General features: G+C 43.7%; 1 protein-coding gene across 1 annotated transcript in view; it reads right to left on the bottom strand.

Annotated features, from left to right (window-relative positions):
- The window catches only part of LOC8039825 ((Lyso)-N-acylphosphatidylethanolamine lipase), a 52159-nt gene that overhangs the window by 18442 nt on the left and 9212 nt on the right, over window positions 1-24505 (bottom strand). Inside the window, exons 2-4 of the mRNA XM_040501153.2 lie at window positions 10950-11089; window positions 8835-8962; window positions 4742-4916 (exon numbers count right to left, since the gene is read on the bottom strand). Coding sequence (XP_040357087.1) covers window positions 4742-4916; window positions 8835-8962; window positions 10950-11019 — 373 coding nt within the window. The 5' untranslated portion in view covers window positions 11020-11089. The remainder of the gene's footprint in view (window positions 1-4741; window positions 4917-8834; window positions 8963-10949; window positions 11090-24505) is intronic.

Raw genomic sequence — 24505 nt, 5'->3', positions numbered from 1 at the left:
ATAGAGCAAGATTTGGAAATTCCCTCAATTGGGTATAGTTGGCCATTTCTATCGGATTCATTTTATGTCAAATCCGTCATTTACTTGCCATCCCAAGACATCAGACCTCCTGAGGTCACAGTTCATAAATATAGATAGATTAAAATTAGCTTTTAAATGAACAAGTGGAACAACCTCCAGAAGTTTAGCTGGGTTTTCGCCTAAGCATTATGCAATGGCAGTGAAAGGCGGGAAAAAACTATTCAATATTCAAATCAAAAATATTCGACCAAAACCACTATTCGCTTCGAACTCAAAATCAACTATTCGCACAAGACTACCGACCGGACGTCGGATCGGACGGTTTCGTCGTACATGTGTTTTGCGCTTTAATATTCCGTTTAGACGCAGCCGACGCTGCAAGCTGATGGGACCAATCGGACATCGACAAAAGCGAACCATCATGGTGTTCGTAATGTTTCTCTACGTGTTCTATTATCGCTGTACCAATCATAAACAGTAAAGGCTTAGTGACTTTCGCTCTTGACGCTGCTTGATTAGTTCAATTACCTCGTAGCGTCGACTGCGCCTGGAGTTAGGTTGAAACGAAGAGTAGGCATTTAGAACGCCTTTGGGATATGTCACTGCTGTCGGGGCTACACCCCAGTGCGGACGAGAAAGCCCTAAGAGCTAACTTTATAGAAATGCTAGCATTTAAAGTACATAATTCAAAAGGAACAACCTCTAGCGGCGAATCAACAGCGATCCCACCATCTGTTCATTCGCGTCATCGCATCCGACACTCGATGACAACTTTGCAAAGGCTTTTGTGCGACACGTCGGCAGCCATTCGAACGCTTCCATACTCGCAGAAAACATCAATCAATCAATCAATCAATCAATCAATCCTTTATTTCCCATCAGAAACTGATGTAGGCTGCAGGGGCAAAAAGTCAAAAGTTTGACTTGACAAGGCCTCTGCAGCCTTACAATTGGCACACGGCGACATACTACACATGAAGTAATAACATTAAGTTTTCAGCTTTTAACATTAAGCAAATAAATAAATAAATAAATAAAAAAAAGAACCAGAACAACAGCATAAGTTAAACACGCTGTTAAAGATAACAAAAAAATCATATATATATATATATATATATATATATATATATATATACACATACACATATACATATGTATATACATACACATATATATACACGCATACATACACACACATACATACATACGCATCATACACACGCGCATATACACACATATATATAAGGCACATAGCATATTTAGGTACATGACAGGACTAAAAATAATAATCGTACTACCTCAAGGATAACTGAAACATACAGAACACACGACCTCACAATACAAGCGAAATTGTAATACAGGAAAAAATTTCTAATTGTACTAAGATTCAGTCTCTCGATATTTGTTAAATTATGCTTCTGAAGTTTATTTAGAATAAATGGAAGATTATACCTTAGCATTTGGAAACCGTAATTTGTGCGATTTGTTGGTATTTTCCAATGCTCCCCCTCACGAACGTCACATACCCGGATATTTGGCGTTAGGTTTGAAATATGTCTAAGGAAAGGCTCGTTAGAACGGAGGGCTGATCTATATCGTGTTAGTAGAGTATACTCATATAGGTTTGGGACAGTTATTAGACGTAGTTCTTTAAATAATGGGGGTGTATGTGTATCGAAAGGAACATTGAGTATTGTGCGAACAGCCTTTTTTTCAAGAAGGTGTAATTTGTTAGCATTTGACAGAGATGTGGTACACCACACTAAATTACAGTAGTTCAGATGGGGTAAAAAAAGGGCCCTGTATATAAGCATTTTTATGTGACGAGGCAATAAATTTCTGAATTGACATAATTTCCCAAGCACTCTTGATAGTTTTTTAACAACATTATTAACGTGATAATCCCAAGACATCTGTTCATTAAAATACACTCCGAGCGTTTTGACGTTCGGCACCATTTCTATGACAGAGGGGCCCAAGATGATATTAAAAGAAAAAGAAACATGTCTATTCTTGGGTTTGAAAAGGACAGCCTTGCTTTTGGTCGTGTTAATTATTAGTGAGTTAACTTCACTCCAATCATACAGCTTCGCTAGTGAGGCATTCGTTTCTTTAACAAGGTCTTCTATCTCTGTACCTGAAAAAAATAGACTGGTATCATCGGCATAAATGATGAAGGATGGGGCTTTGCTGATATTAACAATATCGTTTATGTATAGATTAAATAACAAAGGACCTAAAATGCTACCTTGTGGTACTCCAGCTCTAATGGGTAGGACAGAAGAACTCTGTCCATTTATTACGACATATTGCTGGCGAAATTTAAAGTACGATTGTAAAAGGTTTAAAGGTACACCGCGAATTCCATAGCATTCGAGCTTTTTTATTAGGGTAGTATGGTCAATACGGTCGAACGCCTTTGAAATATCAATAAAGACGCCTAAAGTTAACTTTTTTTCTTCAAACGACTTTAAAATTAACTCCTTCTGCTCTAGCAAAGCGAACTCCGTTGATCGACCTCTGCGAAAGCCGTACTGCGAGTCAGAAATTAATGAAAATTTAGTGCAGAAACTCGTCACTCTATTGTGAATAATCTTTTCAAGACATTTCGAAAACACAGGTAATATTGATATTGGCCTATAATTCGAAAATTCATTTTTGCTCCCTCCTTTAAACAAAACAATGACTTTTGCAGTTTGCATCTTTTCAGGAAAAATACCACTGGACAATGAGAAGTTCATAATGTGTGTTAATACAGGTAATAGAACGTCCAAAACGTGCTTAATTGGTTTTATCTGCAAATCGTCTATATCACAGGAGTTGCTATTTTTAAGAGATGACATAATTAAAGTTATCTCATTTTGATCAGTTGGAAAGAAAACTGCGCTGTGTTCGTTTCTAGGCTTCATATACGTCATTGATGAAGGTATATGTATGCTACTAACAAGGTTAGTTAAATAACAATTGAAAGCTTCAGCGAGAGCTTTTCCTTGCAATGTTACCCCATCTCGTTGTATTACGTGTATAGCTGGTTTAGAGGGACACCGTTTTAATACTTCATTTAGCCGTTTCCATACCACATCTGTTCTATCCATGCATGACTCGTTGAATAAATTATTAAGGTAGGTTTGTTTTGCCCGACGTAGCTTATTGTTCAATGTATTTCTAAATTGTTTAAAAAGAGCAAGGTCCTCAGGTGCTTTTGTTTTAAGGAAGACATTATAGAGTTTATTTTTTTTCTGAATCATTTTCCAGCACTTTCTATTTACCCAGGGCTTGCGGTTTTTTTTTTTAACTGTTTTATTTGTTTATACGGAAAACACTTGTCGTAAATATTTTTGAAAATATTCAAAAATTCATTGTACGCTTCATTGGCAGTTATTGCAGAGAATACTGAGTCCCAATTAGTATTAGAAATAATTAATCGGAATTGTTCTAGTGTAGTGGGATTTATACTTCGGGTCATGTTAGTAGGTTCCTTATCTTTGTTAACAAGCTCAGTGGCCTGGGGCATAGTTTTGTGTATAAACATAATAATTGGTAAGTGATCCTGGGGCTATGCGGTAAGTAAAAGCTGTGAGTGCCCGTGCACTTGCGCACTTTGAGCAGCGATCAGAGGTATACGCTCGCGCACTCTTGGGTCGTCGAGTTCGTCTCTCGAGCGTTTCTAGTTCTTCCTACAGGGGGTTCTAAATCTAAACACGATTCTAAATGCCCCTTAAAAGTTCTCACCTCCGGGAGGGAGTTAACGACTTTTGCATGGAATTTGGAAGCCAGTTTACCTCGGATATTTCCTAGCATTTCGCAGTGAATTGAGCACCTTTACCAACGCCGCTGCGACGGCTATACATGCCGGTAAGCGGTTGTAAGAGTCCTAATCAACCGTAGGCTCACTTTAAGAAAAAATGGGTTGCAGTGTTCAGATTAAAACTTGCAAACAAACACACACGCAAAAAAAAAATTATGAAGAGGAATGTCTGACTGTTAAAGTCGGGACCCGTAGACTGTGCTTCTGGAAAACACACAAGCTTCCTGCGTCAGCCCTGTAAACTGACAAGAGTACAGTTCTATGCGGAATGCAAGTTCGTCTGCTTCTTGCCCAGAGGTTGCGATGAGGTCAGAACGCCAATATCTTATTGACTGATTGAAAAAACAAATAGTGGGTAGACCTCGAGGCATCTAGCATTGAGTTGTCTGCCCACTATTCTCCCAATCAAAGCCCATCAAAACTCGGCGTCGTTCTGATGTCGCCGCAACCCCTGTGCAAGACGCAGACGACATGCTCTCCGCATACCGGGTTACAGCTGCCAGGCAGCAAAAGTTTGAACGGACGCGTGCTCTACTGTGAAGTGAGAAGGTCAATATTCATGACACCTATCATTGTACAAGCCGGAACGGAACGTTCTACACTCACTAGCCACGCTAAGTTTACTGCCCCCAATTTTGACTTTAATCAATTGCTCGCATCATTAACGAATTTGATTCTCGAGGTGTTTTCTGTTTCGAACTTATTTTATCGCCACGTTCGTAGGCTGTATTTTTTTTTTTTTTCTTTTTTTGGGGGGGGGTATTTTTTTTTTTTTTTTATTTGTTTACTAAACGTATTTGCCGAGAACTCTCGAAGCTAAATCGACGAACGAAGCAACGCATCTACGGTTCGCGTAAACCTTCGGCCACGACGATGACAGCACGGCGAAAGAGCCGAGGAGTCGTCACTCACTGAATACCATCTGTTGCTCGATGAGCGCGGCGTCCGGGCCCAGGGAAGGCCTCGAGCTGCGTCCAAACCCGAGCAGGTCCACAGTGTGCACGACACGATCTCGAGACAGGGACTCCAGATTCATGACCCACAGAGCGGCGCCGCAGCCCAGACCGTGCAACATCACGAGGGGCAGCTGGGAAACGACACGGACAACACGCACATTTGCAATGTGTGTTTTGTTTTGTTTTTTTTTTGTTTGTTTTTTTTTTGTTTACAGCGGATTTGCTAAGGGCTAGTTTCCCCAGGATCGTGTCCGGCACCAAACAATTGTCGACACCCGAGGCCGGCACAACACTCTGGTTGCCGCCGTCACTCATAGATGGCGGCAAGATTTCTTCGGAGGAAGAAGAGCGGGAACAGAACGAGCGGCGATGTGCGCAGCAGCGCGAATGGTTTCGCAACCGCCGCGAGGACGCCACCGCCTGAAGTTCCACTGCCGTCGAGCGCTTCAGATTCCCCTGCGAAAGAAGAGCAGATCGCTCGCCTGGAAAGCCACCGCCGAGAACAGAAGCTACAGCTCAGCTGCTCTTCTTTCTTCACCACAATAGGAAGGCTAAAAGATTTTTTTTTTCTCACTAAAATTGGTGTAGAAGGTCGATTGTAGCAAAAATAATGAAGTTCATGGCTATGAGATTCTCTTCCAGCAGAACAGACGGATGAAATGGGATCACTTCGGGAAAACGAATTCGACGCTTCCGCTCATGGGGCAGGACAAGATGCATGAAGTACTGAGCGTGCCCCAACTAACCACAGAACTGCGGGTTTTCCCCACTGAACATGTGTTTACATGTGAGTAATGAAAGAGTGTCCGATTCTATAACGGAAGAACAGACTCCACGAAGTCGCTTCTTTGCATGAAGAGCTTTTAAGGCACCGAAAGCAGGTTTAGAAACACGAACCTTGTTTTCGCATTCCAAAACGCACTCCAAGCGCAAAAAAAATAAATAAAAAAATGTGACTTTCGAACACACTTGAGAAAAAAAAAATCAAGCTATTTTATTGCGTTTCTGTTGCTTTCTTTGTATAAAAAAAACAACAAAAAACATTCGGTATTAAACTGTCATTATCCTCACAAAAAATGGCAAGCACGTGTTTTCTCACATTAGATTTCATCCTCCTGCGCTACATCAATTTCGAATTCACGTTGCATCTTCTTGAAGCCTCTTCCCTATCGACACAAAAGTAACTTGCGCGATCGTCCGCAAAGAGCCTTGACGTAGATGTCATTCCGACGTGAATGTCGTAAATGAACGACACCGCTTCCAGGCACGCCAGACGCAAGGTCAAAGATACAAAAAACATTGCCAAGACTTTTTTTTATTTATTAATTTCTTTTTAGCGTGGAAGACGTTTTTGGCGCGGGTAACTTAGTGCAAAAAGCGAAACCAAAGCGGTGACAACAAAAAGTGTCAGCGCCGCACTCCCTCGCGGGTGGCGCCACACTCCCATTGGCTGGCGTAAGCGACGATGTGACCCTAGCGACAACCAATGGAGCTCTCGTTGGAAGTCCTCGTATGTGTCCCGGTACACAAACGATTGCGCGGAGATGCACCGACCCAAAAATGCGTATTCTATGTATGACGATTTTGTCAAATATAACCGCAGCACTTACGCGAGTTTTCTAAAAATAAGTGACGCTTTCACACGAGTTTTCGAACACGAATGTGGGACCAATATTTCTTCGTAACACAGAGCCCGCGAAGCCTAGCGACGATTAACGACCGAATCCGAAACTTCTGCCGTCATTTTGAAAACGAGCGCGCGAGACAGACAGGATGGAGATGTGGTGTCAGAACTGAACTAGACACAGGCGGCTACGGGAAGAATGTAGAGAGCGCGTTTCCATTCTATCCCACTAAAAATGGCGAATTTTCCGTCTATGTATTTATTGATATGAAAATACTGCCAGCCAACTTTGGAGAACCAAGGCATCATAAGACAACATCTGAAACGATCAATGAGTCGAAGAAACACAACAATAACAATTAACAATTAGCTTAGTCATTGGTGACAGAAAAACGTTCAACTTCACTTCCAAATAAAGCGGTAGAAGCAATCGCCGTCACACTTAGGGGCAACTCATTTTACTCACAAACAGAACGAGGAAAAAAGGTGTATTTAAAAACATATCTTCTACAACGGAGCTCGAGGAGCAAATTCTCGTGCTTCTGCCTTTTATCGCGACTCACGTTATACTGCAAAAAATCGTAAAATTTGAACCAGCTTTATTATGAGTTATATTATGCAAAAAATTTAAAAGCTTTACTTTCCTTCGACATGAAAATATAGAAACTCCGGAGGTGTCACGTGCGAATCTTTGCCATTTGAGTTACAAATAAATCCAAGAGATTTTCTTTGAGGGCCTTCCAATTGGTCAATGAGCGATTGTGAGCGTACCATACGATGTCAGCATATTCAGCGGCGCACCAACTTGTTTTTGAGTGTTTGTGTGCGGGGGGGGGGGGGGGGGGGGGGGGGGGCAAACCAGACCCCCCCCCCCCCCCCCCGCAGGGCCGGGGGGCGGTGCCCTTGGTAGCCCTTGGGCGCCGCCGGACAGTGTTTGCCCTGCCCAGTGGCGGCTGTTTCAGGGGGGCAAAACGCATGTCTTGCCCCCCCCCCCCCCACTCTGAAAACTGGTCTGTGTGTATTGGGGGGGGGGGAAGCAAGCGCCCCCCTTGCCCCCCCTCCCCCCGGGTTGGTACGCCCATGAGCATATTCCAGCAAAGGACGTATCAGCGATTTATAGGCCGTCAGCTTTGTCGCAGAAGTATAGTTACGCATTTTCCTACGTAGCGACCACAGTTTACGCTTGACAATTTTGTGATAATCTGCTCAATATGCATAGCCCAGCTTAAGTTGGACGTGACAGTAACATCCAGATACTTGTGCTCATTAACTACTTCTAAGGCATTTGAAAGAATAGTATAAGAAAAAAAGAGAGGCACCTTCTTCAGTGTAACTGACATTTGCACACATTTCTTGACATTCAGATCCATCTGACATTTTTGACACCACAATAAAATCAATTGAATACTCTCTTCATAGCAGTTTTGGGTAGATACACAAAAGAATACACAATCATCAGCAAAAAAAACGGCACTGTATCGAATGCTTATCAACTCGCAGGTCATTGATAAAAACCAAAAAGAGCAGCGGTGCGAGTACCGAGCCCTGGGGCACTCTCTAGAAAGAACAGGTAACTCTACTGATTCGGCATTGCATACACACACAAACTGTTTACGATTCGTAAGATACGAGTCTATCCACCTCAGTAGGCGATCGCTGCCGAACACTTGCTTCAATATATGCAGTAACTTTCTATGCGAAACCCTGTCAAACGCCTTCGCAAAATCTAAGACAGTGTCGACTTGACCATTGCTATCAGTCACTGAACCAAAAGTGTGGTTCACACTTTTGTGTGAACCACACTTTTGAAAAAGCTGTGTCACTGTCGAAAAGCTTCGGCGGAACCCGTGTTGGTAATCTACTAAGAAATTTTCAGATTCTAGGAAAGTTACGATGTGCTGAATTATGAGGTGTTCGAGAACCTTGCTACATGTACTCAACAATGACATTCGATTTGCGGAGAAACTAATAAGCCATTCTAATTAAAACTGGAACAGTACCGTTTACATGGGGTACCTCTGCTGTGTGTTACATTCACAAAATCAGCTGTCGTCCCGCAAGCAGTCGCTATCCAGTCCACACCATTCAAATCAATATGTAAACTATTAACTTCACGCAATAACAGCTGATGAGACACCGGCAAACACCTTACCGTGATCTACTATACTAATAACCACTTAGCAGAACTTGCGAAAACATTTATAAAATAATCTTCTAAGGACCCTAGACTTCTAATACTTACACTCATTATTATTGTATTTAGGATTTCGCGGAAGAGCCTGACCGAGCTTAACAATGAATAGTGGACTCCGAATGGGACGCGGAAAAGCATGTTGTGCTAGAAAGCCAATCGAGACGATAGATGAGACATCCCGCGGGACCCCACAAAATGATGCAATGTTACCACTGGGACTGGTTAGCTTACCCGAGTCTGCCCGTTGGCGTTGCAATCTTCGTCGGGCTTCACTGTCACGGTCCACAGCCGACACGTTGAGGGACTGTCGCCAAATCGTCCGACGTCGACGTAACGACTTTCGCGTTTTTTCTTCATGTCTGTAAAGTAAAAGAGAACGTCGGCTATGCTTTCCGTGCTTCACTCTGAATGCATTGTGGTAGTGTCATGACAATCCGGCTATTGCTAGGCAATCAAACTGGACTTCATCTAAAAAAAAATGGTTCAAAGCCTTTTTTTAGGGGGCAGGAGCAAATGTATTGCTTGAGGTTTAAAGCAAGCTCCCAGAAGCAAAGTCAAGGTTTCGCTTCATGACGCGAGCCAGTAATAAAACGTGGGAAGCAAAGAAAGCCCGCTTTCAATTTTAAATGTGAAATGTAGGGAGGATTGCCGCTGTTTCTCAGACGCCAAACGCTCAATCTCGGTTTCAGTTATCCATTACACAGCGAATGTTTTTGATGGCTCTCGGCTTCCAAATTCGTCTTTTTTTTTTTTTTTTTTTTTTTTTAGTGCGCAGAAAACTGTGGCTTTAAATGTAGATGCTCCCGAAACATCACGAACAGTAGTTTTCCAGCGCATGATACGACAAGTCGACGTTCAGGTGTACAGTAAGCAGGCATCGCCCATCCACTCTATTCTATTGTGAATGAACAAACAAAAGATCTATAGAGTTGAAAGTGTACAAGCCGGACTGGCAGCGCAAAGATGCACACACTCTAAAAAAAGAAAAAAAGCCCGTGCGTCTACTTTTCCGCACCCAACACTCGGAGAGCCAATCCCCGCAACTTACGGAGGCGGCTCAGCGAATGACGATAGCGAAACATATGTTTAGATCAAAAAGCGCAGACTGAGCTGTGACATCAAGCAATGCAAAACGTCACGCTTGCATTGCCTAATGTCACAACTCGAATTGCGTTTTTTTTTTTTTTTTGTTTAAACATATGTTTCGGCATTGTCATTCGCTGAGCCGCCTCCGTAAGTTGTGGTGATTGGCTCTCCGAGTGTTGTTGGGGAATTAGACCAGTGCCTCCTATATAAGTTACACTATGCCTCTCAGCTCCGAGGACTGGCAAGCGGAAGGGAGAGGGAAAATAGTACGTGTGGTTGCCGTGCGGTGGAGCCACCTAGGCGTACAAACCTGCCGTGTAGTGAAGCCAACCATCTCTTCCGTAGGAGGTTTAATGATGTCGCCCCAACAGCACCGACAGCAAGAAATCTAAAGGTTTTTGACTGATAGCTCGAGACCAGCTCGCCGTTTTCAACGGAATATTACTTCTTATTTTTCTACCTTTTCACCCGCACACGACTCGGCGCTAACTATTTCTATGGGCGCGATTCAAAGTGACCGCCAAAGCCCCAAACTGCCGTCAAAGCAGACGGTGAAGCGGCCAAGCGTTCTCCGCGTTCGCGCTGCAAAAGCGAAGCCTGGCCGTGCTCATTTCGTAGTTTCGTATTTTGTCTCAGCGAAATTCGTTTGAATGAGGGCGGTCACATCCAGAACAGTGTTCCACATGTTGTTAAAAAAAACATATATATGATATATCTGCAATAATGATGTAAATACAACATGCTAGAAAAATAGAAAAAACAAACGTCCGCCAGGCGGCGCTACCTAGCCGTACGTGCGTGTTGTGAGGTGAAGCATCGGGCCCGGACACCTCTTGGAGAGAAGCTGACAGGCATAGTGTAACTTATAGAGGAGGCACTGATTAGACGCACGGGCTTTTTTTAGAGTGCAGTCACCGGCGCGAGCCGAAGGATACGCATCCATGAGCAGGTGAACGAAACGCCGCAACTATATCCCATAAAGCAACTATGTTGCACACATACACATACACAAACTATAATGGTTAGTTCGATAGTACAACCTCGAACCCGTGGCGGCGTTTAATTTAGACATTCTGACCGAAAGGTCGGAGAGAACAATCAACAGCAAATAGTTCGGAAAGGATACGCTTCCTTCACCCCCCCCCCTTTCCCTCCACACACCCACAACCAAACAAACAAAACAAAACAAAATAGACAAAAAGGTAGACGTTTTTCGTGACAACTGCAGACCCAAAAGAATGAACCGGCCATGCTACTGACACGAGAAAATCTTCTCTTCGGCTTCGTGCAGCTGCTCCTTCGACGAAGGACACCACCGAAAGGACTTCATGGTTCTTGACACCCTCGTAAGCGGTTCAGACTAGAAATCTTCAGCACCATCCGTGTTTGCAGACGTGTTCCTAAATTAAAGAAATAAAAAACAGAAGATCAAAATTTGCATTAAATCTACTTGACTACTCTGTAGAGCTATCCACTCGTAAGAAACCTGGAACTTGTATTTTCCCGCAGAGCACTCTTGGGAGAGTCAAATGTACGGAGGAAGGAGCTCGGCTAAATGACGAGGCTCAAAGTCTCTATAAATCCAACACTCTGCGCTGTAACACTGAGAATGGTGATGGTCATGCTCAGTATCACAGCGCAGCTACTGTTTGCGCTTAGGCCTCAACAGGCTTTCAGCCTCGTCCCAAGAGTGCTCTGCGGGAAAGTACAAGTTCCAGGTTTCTCACGAGTGTACCGATCACTTGCCTGAGTTTATAAATACTAAAAACCTTCAATTACATCACAGCAGGCGAAGAAAAGAAAAGCATAATTTTTGTGAACAAACCGCACTGCTAATAACTAAATTGCAATTTTTTTTTTTTTTTATTTTTTTTTAATTTTTGAGAGTAGTTTTGTCGAATGTTCGCCGAGTATCTTATTTAAATCTTGCTTCGGGGGGCAGTGCACGTCGAGGAACACGCGTAATTGGTGCATGCCACTTTGCAATGTTGAAACGTAATACATTCGTTACCAACAAGATTTTTAAGGTCATGTTCACGTACAGAATAGGTTCACGTTTACCTGTGGTACTATGTTAAAAAGAAAACAGATAAATACACACAAAACTGCACAACTAATGGGCACGTCGACATCATGAAAGGCATAGAAAGGCCTTTTCTTGAGCTATGCAACCTGTTCTGTCTTGAAACTTACACAAAAAAAAAAAAAAAAAAAAACGACTCCTCGTACTCTGCTTTTCTACGGGTAGCCAAACAGTAGACATTTCGTAGATATAGTTCCCGCAATTGCACTCCACTATAAGGAACTAGGGGAGTTGCAGAAACTAGTGACTTTTAGGTGACCGTACGCTAGAACTTCGCTTTGCTAGCGGAAGCTCGTGCCGCCACTTCGAAGCATGAATTGAGCACGGGCACGCTGGGCCCGCCCTCCGCAGCTTACGGTTTGCTCAAACTCTCAACTATCTACGAGAAGACCCTATACCCAGCGTCAACATTTTTGTCGATACGTTGTCAAGGTCAGCGTTATGTTTCCGCATCACTGTCCAACTCACTTGCGCACGCGAATGAGACGCACTTCCGGCAGTTCCGGTCTGCAGCAATGCCAGAATAGGCTAGCCTTGGCAACGTATAGCAGGGTTGATTTCAGGTAAGATCGACCAAAGGGTGGCTGGTCGACATTTTTAAATCAACTCATGTGCTTATATGTTATTGTCCAGTGTCTGGTATAAACAAATCCAAACTTAGTTTTGACCGACAAAAAAATATTTGGGGACAAAAAAATCGTAAGGCATGAAGAGGTGGACAGTTGCGTTAACGCGCACTGATGGAGGGGGCACGTTTCGGAGTGAGTAACTAAAACGATAACATTGGGAGAATTTTAATAATTTTTTAGACGGCTACTATTGGTACAGCGTGCTTGTAATATAAAGTAATAATATTTATTTAAATTATATTTATTTTTCTAAAAATTGCCAAACATGCCTGCTCGAACGACAAATGCCAAAATTTGGAGGCCTCTATCTCATGAAATAATTTAATCATTATTATATAATTTGCAGATAGTATTCTACTCATATGTGGCTATTACTTAAAAATAAACAACGTATCTAAGTGATACGATAGTTGGGATATATAAGTGAGTAAGTGATTTATTTGCACTTAAATTGGTGCGCACACGGCGGCGTGCCAGGCAAAGCAGATAGGCAAAAACCCTTACGCGTGTGCGTTTGCCGGCCTGCCGCCGTGTGCGTTGGGAGTTATAGTACTACCCAGCTTAAGAAGCGTTAGAATTATGATACAAGTGATGATGGAGGTGGTTGTGATGACGATGATGTTGCTGATGACGATGATATTTAGGCAAACATGGGAAAAAAATCAAACAACAAAATTTCTGACGCAAATAGAAACAAAACACCACCTTCGATTATTTTTTTTTACTTTGGGTACCTTGTTACACTCTATTTCGGCATTCATTTCTATTAAAAACATGTTGCATTATTTTCTTGAGAAAGAAGAAACAACTCCCCAAAGAGGGTCCTTTTTCAAAACCTACACTTAGCAGTGCCCTATACAAGAAGTGACTCTGAGTTCCAGTTTCATGAAATTGACACACATCTTTTATAGATTTTTATTTAGATGAGGCCATAGATAACTATAGAAATCGTTCGCACACTAAAATTGAGGAGAAACTACTGCACACTAAAAAACGCCCGTGCGTGTACTTTCCCGCACAACACTCGGAGAGCCAATCACCGCAACTTACGGAGGCAGCTCAGCGAATGACGATGCCGAAACCTATATGTTTAGACAAAAAAAAGTGAAAGCTGCTTACAACTCCCTGTAACGCCGAATTAGAGCGCAGCTCTTGAGGAGGAGGAGGGAAGGGCACTGGGGGGGGGTTAAACTAACCAGGGGGGGTCACGTGACCTTGGGGGGTCACGTGACCCCCAATGCCGATGATGTCATCACTGACGTCACTGATGACGTCATCAGTGACGATGACGATGCGGGTACCGATGACGTCGTTAGTGACGTCACTGATGACTTCACCAGTGATGATGACGATGACGATGCGAATGTCGGTGACGTGATCAGTGACGTCGCTGATGACGTCATCAGTGATGATGACGATGCGGATGTCGGTAACGTCATCAGTGATGATGACGATGACGATGCGGATGCCGGTGACGTCATCAGTGATGATGACGATGACGATGCGGATGCCGGTGACGTCATCAGTGACGATGACGATGTGGATGCCGGTGACGACATCAGTGACGTCACTGATGACGTCATCAGTGATGATGACGATGCGGATGTCGGTAACGTCATCAGTGATGATGACGATGACGATGCGGATGCCGGTGACGTCATCAGTGATGATGACGATGACGATGTGGATGCCGGTGACGTCATCAGTGATGATGACGATGACGATGTGGATGCCGGTGACGTCATCAGTGATGATGACGATGACGATGTGGATGCCGGTGACGTCATCAGTGACGATGACGTCATTGGGGGGTCACGCGACATCGGCGGGCGTCACGTGACCTCAGGGGAGTCACGTGACTTCGGGGGGTCACGTGACCTCGGGGGGGGGGGGGTCACGTGCCCCCCACGAGGTCACGTGACCCCGGTGGGGGGCTCGCGCGGTGCATTATGGGACATTTCCCATGATGCACCGGGGTCACGTGACCTCGGGGGGGGTCACGTGCCCCCCCACGAGGTCACGTGACCCCGGTGGGGGGCTCGCGCGGTGCATTATGGGACATTTCCCATGATGCACCGCGCGGTTACGCCGACGCCGACGGCGACGCCGACGCCGCTCAAGCCGGAAACGGGCCCCTAAGAGCTGCGCTCTAAAACGCAGTCTGAGTTGTGGCATTAAGCAGTGCAAAACGTCGTGCTTGCATTGCTTAATGTCACAACTCAGACTGCGCTTTTTGGTCTAAACATATGTTTCGGCATCGTCATTCGCTGAGCCGCCTCCGTAAGTTGCGGTGATTGGCTCTGTGAGTGTTGTGCGGGAAAGTTGACGCACGGGCTTTTTTTAAAGTGTATATGCTCCTTTCTCTTACAATCTATCTCCATCTCTCTCTCTTTCTTATATACATCCCTGACTTATATCTAGAATAAAAACATATTCAAGCATTCCCTTTCTGCGTGATAGTGTTCTGTGGCTAGCAACAATGATTTCCTCGCGATGAGCACAATTATGGCGCAATAGTTGACGGAAGTAGCCGGCGACACTCGTCGCTAGTTCTGGCAAAACGGCCGATACAATCTTTTTTCGCATTTCCCCGCTCGCTGTCAAGGATGGGGGGGTACGCTTCAACCAGCAAAATATGGCCGCCGATGCTTGTTTACAAAGCAGTCGTGCCGGTCGCCATCCCACTCGCTGGCGTCACGGGCGATAACATCGGGCACAAAGAGGCACACCGACAGTGAGCAGCACCCTTAAATACTCGGGCCCCACCAAAATACAATAGAGCGTAAACACTGTCGTCATGTTAACCTAGGAAAGGTTAACATGGTGACAGTGTTTACGTTTTAGGTAAGAAAAAGCATGGCGCGTGGTATGAGCCGGATCCTTACACGAGTGCAAGGTGAGCCCTAAGAACCTGTCTGCTGCCCTAGAGTACTTCACGAAAGACGAGCTACAATGTTCGCGCCAAAGTCCCAACCAGAAGGACGTGATCGATGTTTCATGCTCGACGGGGAGAAAATGTTCGTGCCAAAGCGCTTCCTGACACGCTCAATCCGAGAGGCCTTTCATGTAACACAAAGACAAGCATCCTGATTCCGGCGTTGGGCTAACGAAACTTTATTTCTTGCGCCCTAGATGGGTCAAATATATTCCACACCAGGAAGTGCGCGTTTGTGTGGGCTGCGCCAATTATTACCTTTGGATTGCCGCTGTAGAGAACGTTACAGGCTTAACATTTAACACTGGTGAAATGAACTCAACATTTCCGTGCGACCCACTAACCAGTCTGTGTCTTTAAGGAGGCTGTGATCACTGCCCTAAAGGCCAGTCAGCCTCTTACACTCGAAAAACTTCATATCCCAGAGGATGAAGAGATTGTGCTTACAACATAAAAGTCCTTGTAAAAAAAAAAGACATTGGATTCTGAGACTTTCCTAAAAGTCGTTCAAGTAACGGTTTAAACTTGGATATTTCACAACCATATCCGACAAACGCAAGATAAAGCGATCTACGATGAAAAGCAGCTGCATGCAACGCGGGAGCATCGTCTTTCATTTTGACTTTGCTGAAAACTGAACCATATCGTGCTACTGACAAAGTTAAAGCATACCACTGAAGAAAAAAAAAGTTACTATATTTACATGTGTAGTGACGACAACAAAATCTACAAACAGCGCGTTGCTATCATCAGTGAGTATACCTGTGTGACGACGTCGCTCTCACGTGCTTGGCTCTAGAAAAAGTGAAAGAGTGGGTTGAAGACAACGTTGCGGTATACTCGCACGTTACGTACGTAAGTGACGGGGCCGTCAGTTATTTTAATAATCGCTACCAGCTTCACCAGTTTGCACAGAATGATTGCCCACAAGCCCAGTGGTTATTTTCTGCATCTGGACATGGGAAAATGCATGCGGCAGAGTTGGCGGACTCGTGAAGCACCAGCTGCCACGCTGAACAACCTGAGAGAACGTTCAATAAAGGCAATTCAGATGGCCAGGACAATGGTGAGCGTTCTATTTGAGAAACTGGGCGCATCTTGCGTACCTGGACGAAAATGAGCTTGATCAATATCGTCAACAAAAAAAAAAGAAGAGTGGCTGACGGTGCGCGCCTTTCCTGACATTCAGTCTTGACAGGCGTGGCGGCTGTGCAAGTCATCAACAGAAGGAACCTGTGACATATATGTAGCACGGTCAGTCGGATATGGTTAGAAGAAACATTAATAAATGGGTACATCGAGGAAAGTCTTAGTCTAAAGTGCCGAATTTGATGCCTCAAGGACTGCTCATTTTGAATGCAGGGTTATCTTATTTTTCAGTTTTCTTCGCGAGGTATTTAACCTACTATTTTACTCGGTTATAGCTTATAATCTTTATCTGATCACTATATGAGAATGACGAAACGTTATCCTCGCGCCGGATAAAATACCTCGGCTTGCCACGATCCATTCGTACTCCGAGAGTATCGAAGCTCTTAGTCCGGTGCGGTGGCACCGCTCACCAAAAATAGTTTGTCCCCGGAAATACATAAATAACCTAACCAATTTTAGTATTCTATCTTTATTTTTGTGTGTGAGAGTAAAGTGGTTTCTTTTATTTTAAATATAAACTATACCGGAAAGTAAAACTTCACACTGCATCATCTTTTCTCGAATCACTAGTCTCTAATATGTTACCTCATAGTACGCTGTACGTAAAATGCTGTATATAGTTTCTGCTCACTTTTACTGTGCGGCCGATTGCTCTAGTTGTCAGTGACTTCATCTGAATAAAAATATATCAAAGATGTGTGTTAGTTTCCTGAAACTGGAACTTAGAGTCACCTCTCGCATAGGGTACTGCTAAGTGTAGGCTTTGAAAAAGGACCTTACGTTGGGGAGTTACGTCTTCTTTCTCAACAAAATAATTCAACATGTTTTTAATAAAAATGAATGCCGAAAAAGAGTATGACATGGTACCCAAATTAAAAAAAATCGAGCTAATCATTTTTTTTTTCCATCAGAATTTTTGTTGTTTGATTTTTTTTTTCCATGTTTGACTAAACATATCCCGACTATCGTATCACTGAGATAACTTATTTATTTTTTTAAATAATAGCGATATATAAGTAGAATACTACCTGCGATCTATATGATAATGATTAAATTATTTCATGAGATACAGGCCTCCAAATGTTGCCATTTGTCGTTCGAGAAGGCATGTTTGGCAATTTTTAGAAAAATAAATAAAATTTAAAAAAATAATATTTCTTTATATTACAAGCAAGCAGTTCTCATAGTTTCTTTTTAAAAGGTATTAGAATTCTTCTATCTTTATGCTTTTAGTTATTCACTTTCAAACATGCCCCCTCCATCAGTGCGCGTTAATGCAACTGTCCACCTCTTCATTCCTTGAAATTTTTCCTGTCCCCAATTTTTTTTTTCTGGTTAAAACTGAGTGTGAATTCGTTTACACCAGACACTAGACAATGTCATATAAAAACGTCAGTTGATTTAAAAATGTCGACCAGCCACCCTTTGGTCGATCTTATCTAAAAACACCCAGCACAAAAAAAAAAAAAAAAATGTCGACGCCAAGTATAGTTAGTTACACAGGCTTGGAAGAAAACGGTAAAATAAACCACACGCCCACGAGAGAGAACAGCGAAAAAAAAACAAAGTGTAGATGAAGAGGAGTCCGCGAAAGCGGTAAAAGGAGCGTGCACTGACCGTTGCAGCGGGGGTGGGAGGCGAGCGGGGGTGTCCGCCGCCGACTACAACGTTGTACAGGCGTTGCGATAAGTTATCCACGGGCAGCGGTGCTCCGGTGTTTCGCAAATCTCGTCCTACTATTTCTGCGCCTCCTTTTAGTATATCAAACCGCGGGCAGCGGTGCTCCGGTGTTTCGCAAATGTTGCCCTACTATTTCTGCGCCTCCTTTTCGTGTATTAAACACTCGAGTCTCCCAGGGTGAAAAGTACGTCTTGCTAAGCTCGTTCGCGCTATCGGCGCCTCTGACTCGACTCTTACAACACCGCTGTCGTCAATTGCTCGTCCCTTTTTCTTTTTTTTTTTTTCTTTTTCCGGTTGTCAAGGTTGCAGCGTGTAAATACTAGCAACCCGGGAATCAGCATTTCCTTTTACCGTCTTGTTTCATCCTCGCACGAACGAACCATGAGGAAACAAAGGCGAACGGACGTCATACCGCGCCTCCTCCTGTTTCATGTCAACTCGGATGCAAAAGAGAAAATAGCGTATATTAAACACGAAAATGTTTCTGCGGATTCCTCGTCTGAAGTTTGCTGGTTGCGAAATCGATCGTGCTATCAATACACTGAACACGCACGCGGGCCTACGCCAGCACGCCTGCAAAGGGAAGCATGTATTCCTCGAACAGTTCGTCCGACAGACTGCTTACATTATATCGATAGAAAAATATCATCACACGTGTGTATATCCACCAAAGTGTATGTACGTCTGCGCATTACTTTTTTTTTTTTCTTCTTTCTGTTGTTGCTGTTGTTGTAAAACATACTAAAAATAAAACCCACCCGAATATCCGCGAATCGATTAGCGCTGAGCCTGCTTGACTGCGGTCTACAAGTGCAACCCGTCGAAAGGAAGCCTTGGAAGATGGCCATTTGAAAGCCGCCGCAGTGGTGAAAAAAAAAACGTGGTTGGTGAAACCATAGGATATGGAGGAACAAAAACAGAACGGGGGTGGAAGTATTTAAGTTTCGAATTCGAATCAAATAGTGATTGCCCGAACAATTCGATTCGATTTTCGGATCCCAAGTATTCGTGTTTTCGCCCGACACGTGGAATGTTGCTAGGAAGGTGTTAGAAGGCAACGCAAGAAGACAGAAATAAAAATAAAAAAAAAACTAACAAAGCTAGGGACAGCCTGACTTTCTATAGCCTACGATAGAGCGCACCACCGCTGCACAGCCTTTGTCGGTTGGAAAAAATGTCTCCTTGGAGCAGACGTCGTGCGGCAAAGCCCGAATAGCGAAGACAGGCTACCTCGATTTGAGTAAAAGTTTGTTTTCTTTTTTCTTTTTTTTTTTTTTTTTTCAAAGATTGTATTTAAATTTTTCATGAATTAAAATTTTTCCAGCACGTGACATATTTCAGCAATCCACGTTACCGCACATTGGGCGCGATCACCACAATGACTCGGCAGTTTAAGAGTTATTCTTGCTTCTTGCATCTTTATCGAACGTTCATCTTGCCTAAATTAAAATTTCTCTAGAATTCGTTGAATAAGACAAACAACGTTGAAATTGAAAATATACAAAAGAAGTTTGTTCGACTGCTTTACGATCGTTATTTTAATAGGCGGATTTATTTCGGTCATGAGCAATTATTGAAACTGTTATACCTGCATTGCCTCTCCGAAACGAGGCATATGGCAAGGGATTTCTCCTTTTTGCACAAATGTCTCCAGGGTTTCGTCAATTGTCCGAAACTGACCTCTTCTGTTTCCATTGCTGTACCTAACAGGACTCTTCGCTATCATTGTGTATTCGGTCGCTCAGAGTCGAAAGGCATAAGACCACCGGAAAGTATCCAGTATACGTTTAATACGTCGGCTGTGATCAACAAGCCTGAGGTAGATACATTTTTTCGGGAAACTTTCACCATTCGATTTTTGCACAAACTTTTCAAATTCATTTTTTTTTTATTAGCCAGAACTGTTATGTAGAAAGACTGTGAAATTTTCTTCCCTCATTTGTGTCTCAACAGTTTATACCCGACCATATGTAGTTGCGAGTACTGTTTTATCGACTACGGTGTGTGAATTTTTTTTTTTACGTTTATCGCACGATTTTTAACATACTTCGACTACCTTATGTCCAATCTTTTTTATTATTATTATTATTTGCAGTGACTTTGTATTGTTTCTCCAACAAACATTCTGCATCAATGCGATATGTTATCTGACAAATGGCGGACCCTTTCATAGGCCCGCACGCTGTTGTTGAGCACCAGAAACGTCAAATAAATAAATAAATAAATACGCTACTCAATGTTTTGCCATCGCAGGTTAGTTCAAGTCACTGCAAACAGTTAAGAAGTTTAAAAACATAAAAATTAGTGGGTTTTTTTTTAATGTTAGCGTGCAATTTTGCCACATTTAGAGAAATGAGTTGGATTTCTGCATTAACAACAAAACTACATTAATGGCTAAACATATGTTTCTTATATATTCGTAAAATGCATTTAAAGATGATCATTTTCATGTATTTTGCGTCGTTTTATGTACGTAGCTCGTTGGTAAATAACTTGTGAATGTGTCACTAAAACGTGTTCATTTGACGTGTTTCAAAACTTTTTTGCATAAAAATATGTCATCGTAAATTTTAATATCCTGCGTACAAGTCGTAAACCTTTAATAAAAAAAGCAGAAATAAAATTATTGCTACGTGCATGCTCGGTCCGAAATTGACGGCCGTGCAAATTTACCATGGCGAAACCTTGGCAATCTCCACGCCTCAAGTTCGAAATTTTATATCTCCGGAAAAAGATTAGCCACGGCGTTAGCATACAGCTGAGTGCTCCTCCCAGGACCATGGCTTTAACATATTTTTTACTTGAATATAAAAAAAAAAAAGCGTCATTGGTGGCACGGCTTGATGCGCTCTTTTTACGCGCAATTTTAGATCGGGAAAAAAAAAAACGCAAAAATTGCAATTCCAACATGACCCCTAAAATCAATCATCGAAAAGTTAATTAACAAGTTTTAGTTAATTAGTGAACTTACCATGGCGATAATCCCCTCATCTAATGTCTGCCGAACCTGGTAAATACATAGTGAAGACGGCACTCGTTTAACTCTCACCCCCTTGGGAAAAAAAAAAGCGAATTAAAATCAAACAGCTTGTATACTCGTCGCAGTTTTACTCTGAAATTTTTACTGCAAGGTAGAGTTGCTACATGAGCACTCGCCAAGTTTCTTTTTGTTTTTAATATAACCAACGCCTCTGTGTAAAACGTTCTGCTCTAGGGGGTCGCTTTTTCCTTAGCACACGGGTCGGCTGCGGCGAAGCACGACACGCAACAGCGCGCTGCTTCTTTTGCGGTTGTCGCTTCACTGCAGTGCACCAATGCGCGGTGAGGAGCGCACTCAACGATCGCCAGAACACACCACAAATATTACAAATAAAGGGGGATCGGTGGCCGAGTGGTCTAGCGCACACCAGCTCGGAGCACGTGGAGCGAAAGCTCGCGCTGCAGAACCCAGGGATCCTGGGTTCGAGCCCCACCCCTGCCCGTTTCGATCTGGATGAGCATCGTACCGGCGTGCGGTCGTGTATCACTACTGCGTGATGCACGTTAAAGACCCCAGGCTAGCGGCTGTACCGCACTGGCTAAATTTATCATCTACAGCTGGGAGACTCGTCGCCCCTGTGAGGCAGACCAAGTTCTAGGCTGTATAAACACACACACAACCCAATTATTATTTATTACAAATATTGCGAGACTTCCAAGTAGTGCCCGTATTTGATATAGAGATTAAACCGAGTAGTACGTCATTTGAATCGATAATCGAAAGTTCCGAAAATATATATTTTCCAAAACGTGCAGCTCCGTCCGTAGCGTCGAAAGGAATGCCAGGAACTCAAGGTACAACCGCGGTTGTAGCAGACGGCAGAGACAACCTTGGAGGCGAGCGGGGGAGGGCAGGCAAGCAACTGCGCCGCCTTCTTGCTCGCTCTCTTCAGTGTCACGTGGGGGCAAGAAACAGGACTTCGCGCGCGGAATTTCGGGAACTTTGCAAATGGTGTATTTGCACAAGCCTGTCATAACGTTCCGACCGTGTACGAGGCCTGAACTATCGTGTTTTCAGTATTCATAAAGTGAAATTATGTTTTGCCGCAATGTTGGCGCAATTTTATTGCCTTTTCTTTTTTTTCTTTTTTTAAGTGCAACAGCATGTAACACGGCAAGCACTTTGGCACAGTTTGGCGCAGCAATCATATCACAGGTCATGGTGAGACCCAAAACGTAGGACTAAGCTTTGCGTGGGACGCTCTTGGAAGTCGCCCAAGCACAAAACCTCGATCTCCTGCAAGCAGAACTCTCCCTTAGTCCCCTTTCCTCCCAAACAGGAACCAGGAAGGGAATGCAAAAACCGAGCAAAGTGAAAAGCGCTAAGCGTAAGTAGCAATCTTAACACCTTAGTCGCATTATAGGGAACTTTCCATTTACCAGCAAATTGGCACTTTATATCTACATGAAAGATGTTTACAAAGATTGTAATGTGCATGTCTTTCTAGTTCCCTGCCACGTTGCTACCATTCCCCTTCTATTTTTTTTTTCGTTGTAGTGTTCGCGTGCAAACACGCGCGATCGCCCGCGCACCTGCGTGACCTTACGCGCACTCGTGAGCTGCAGACAGCTGCTTGGACCGCACGCTGATTGCCAATGTCTCAACCCCCCGAAGGTGCCGAAGGCCGTCGGCAGCACTCGAGGAAAACCGCGTGCCCTCCGGGGCCGATCGTTTTCCTCATACCTCGCTTCTCTGTTATTGTTCTATCCCAACTGATCCCCCGTCACGCTTGTTACCGACCATCTTTGTCTCCCGACCTTTATTCTGGGCAATGAGCTAACGGACCATTTACCCGCAGCGTTCGCTCCCTCATTTCCCTTCATCAAAACCTAACAATATCGAGTTGGGTTAAAAATTTAACCGACGCCTATGGAGACAGCATTGCTTTCCTGTGGGGCCGCGCTCCCGCACTCTTCGGAATACCTATACTTCTGAACCATTCGTTCGATGAACCTAAATAGTTTCAAATTCAAATGCACTAAGAACCGATAAGGTTACTGCACCGTCTGCTGCTGCAACCTCAACGGTCACAGTTGAGGTCCCAGCAGCAGCAGAGACCCTCACCACGGCAGATGATCAGTGCACCTTTCGCGAAGCTCAATGAGCACGTCGTTTACCTCTTCCGCGGGTCAGGTGAGCAAGATCAAATTCACTAGTCATATTTCTTGAGCAGCCACGAGCGCCTCCCAATTCATTGCGTGCGCCGCTCTACACATCTCACATTTGACAGGGTAGCAGCACAGGCGGGCATGCGGCAGAACCATGGCATCTCATCTGCATACTTGAATGTGGAGCGCAAGTTCGTCTGCTTCTTGCCCAGGAGTTGCGATGATGTCGGGAACGCTGAGCTCTTATTGGCTGATTAAAAAAAATAGTGGGTAGACCTCGAGGCATCAAGCATTAAGGTCTACTCGCTATCCTTTCAATCAAAGCCAATCAGAGCTCGGCGTCCTTCTGACGTCACCACAACTCCTGCGCAGGAAGCAGACGACTTCCTCTCCGCGTGAGTTTGAGCGACCCGGTGTGATGATGGCTGTGGTAGAAGGTGCCTGATCAATTGGGAAACTTGCAGAATGCTGGTTATGCACGATGTAAAAAAGAGCGAATGAGAGAGAGAGAGAGAGAGAGAAACAGACGACAGCCAGAGGAATGGTGACTGCCGAAAACTAAGAAGAAAAAAAAAATATGTCATCAACACGAAGAGATTATCAGGGAAACAAACAAACACAAGAAAGAAAGAGGGATCTATGGTCGACCGGCCATTCGATACAACCCCCACTTTTCCATAATCTAAAAAAAAGCCCGTGCGTCTACTTTCCCGCACAACACTCGGAGAGTCAATCACCGCAACTTACGGAGGCAGCTCAGCGAATGACGATGCCGAAACATATGTTTAGACCAAAAAAATGCAGTCTGAGTTGTGACATTGAGGCCACGGTTCCACTGAATGTGACAGTTTAGGTACTTTTTGGCAGGTCATTACTCATCTTCTTTTGAATACTGTTTTGTGGGATTGATGTCGTTCAAAAGGCAATGCAATCCTCTTTCATTTGATATTATGTATGTATTGGTTTATACTGCTCATGCGCATTTGTAGCGTTGCTAATATGATGGCGCGGACCCTCACTTGCTCCGCTGGTTCATGTTTCATAAAGAGTCTATTAAAAATAACACGGTTTCAATAGGGCAGTTTTGTTAAGATGATGTCGGAGCAGAATGTAACGATATACTTTTTAGGTATTTGCACTACTTTGTTCTGTTCATCTCTCCAAACATTGCCCTAAAATCGTAATCTTT

This window comes from Ixodes scapularis, unplaced genomic scaffold, assembly GCF_016920785.2.
Source record: "Ixodes scapularis isolate PalLabHiFi unplaced genomic scaffold, ASM1692078v2 PGA_scaffold9__187_contigs__length_104089568, whole genome shotgun sequence".
NCBI lineage: Eukaryota > Metazoa > Arthropoda > Arachnida > Ixodida > Ixodidae > Ixodes > Ixodes scapularis.
This window is presented reverse-complemented; position numbering and strand designations above follow the sequence as displayed.